General features: G+C 50.0%; 1 protein-coding gene across 1 annotated transcript in view; it reads left to right on the top strand.

Moving 5' to 3' along the window:
• Positions 1-1013, top strand: part of Pmar_PMAR023897 (hypothetical protein) — a gene marked incomplete at both ends in the record, with an annotated part of 8819 nt that overhangs the window by 6382 nt on the left and 1424 nt on the right. The window contains 2 exons of the mRNA XM_002767922.1: positions 67-218; positions 978-1009. Of these exons, the coding sequence (XP_002767968.1) occupies positions 67-218; positions 978-1009 (184 nt within the window). The remainder of the gene's footprint in view (positions 1-66; positions 219-977; positions 1010-1013) is intronic.

Here is a 1013-nt window from a genome sequence, read left to right as displayed (position 1 = left end):
ATTATGCCATCCGAGTCGACGAGGAACACATTTTCCTGATGGAGCCTACCGGAGGTTGCCTGGTAGAGCTCAGGAAGAGGTATATTATTGACCTTCGTCTCACGATCGGAGGAGTACAACGCAACCAGGTGTGGTTCCACAGTGGCCAGCGCGGAAGAGAAGCTCGACGGGTCATCCTCCTCGTCGGTCTCGACCGGTTCGTCGTCATCGTCAGGACGGTGAGATAAGACGAAAGCTGGATACCAGGCTTGTAGTAATTCATTCCCTACAAGACAGGATTCGTTAAACGGGGATAATCCACAGCAGACATGTTTCCTTGGTGGAAGGTTATCTTCTACGGGAAAAGTCTCCGACCGCCAAAGGATGACCGAGTAACTCGGTCCATTCTCAGGGAAGATCTGGCCGTCAACTAACCTCGAAAACAGATCGCATCAGAAGTTTTTCTCACCAGAGATATGGAGATACTCGACAGAAATGGCGCTATACTCGGCGGTAAGGTTATACCAGTTGAGCCATCTACTGCGTTGTGTCGGAGGCGCGTCTTCAGATAATGGTCGTCGTGCCACTCTCTCCAGCGCTGCAGTATTATCCGACAGTGCCACGACACGGGGGTTGCCACTGGTAGGATGAAACGATGACACTATTATAGACTTAGCATAATACAGACCACGAAACACTCCGAACAATTCTCTATCATAGTTTACCCAGTTTCTTCCAGCAGGTGTGAGCTTGTGTGAGTTACTCCACACGAGTCGGTCGTGACGTCTAAAGGTTTCATCTCCATTAGACTTCAGGTCGTCGATCGCACTCCTAGGGATTCTCCACAAAGAGGCGTTGGTACTCACTGGACTCGTATCAGCTACTAGCACCCAGACCAAATCAGGTCCCAGTATTTCTCCGATACGGTGCCAAGACACTAACTGCTTATGAATGAAACGTGACAGACTTTGGCACTGCTCCTTCTGCTCATCAGTCAGGTTAATCCGAGTCGCCCGACGAGAAGTAGAGTGTAA

This window comes from Perkinsus marinus (genome assembly GCF_000006405.1).
Source record: "Perkinsus marinus ATCC 50983 genomic scaffold scf_1104296969520, whole genome shotgun sequence".
Taxonomy (NCBI): domain Eukaryota; phylum Perkinsozoa; order Perkinsida; family Perkinsidae; genus Perkinsus; species Perkinsus marinus.
The sequence above is the reverse complement of the archived record's forward strand: the minus strand, read 5'-3'. Positions and strand labels throughout refer to the sequence as shown.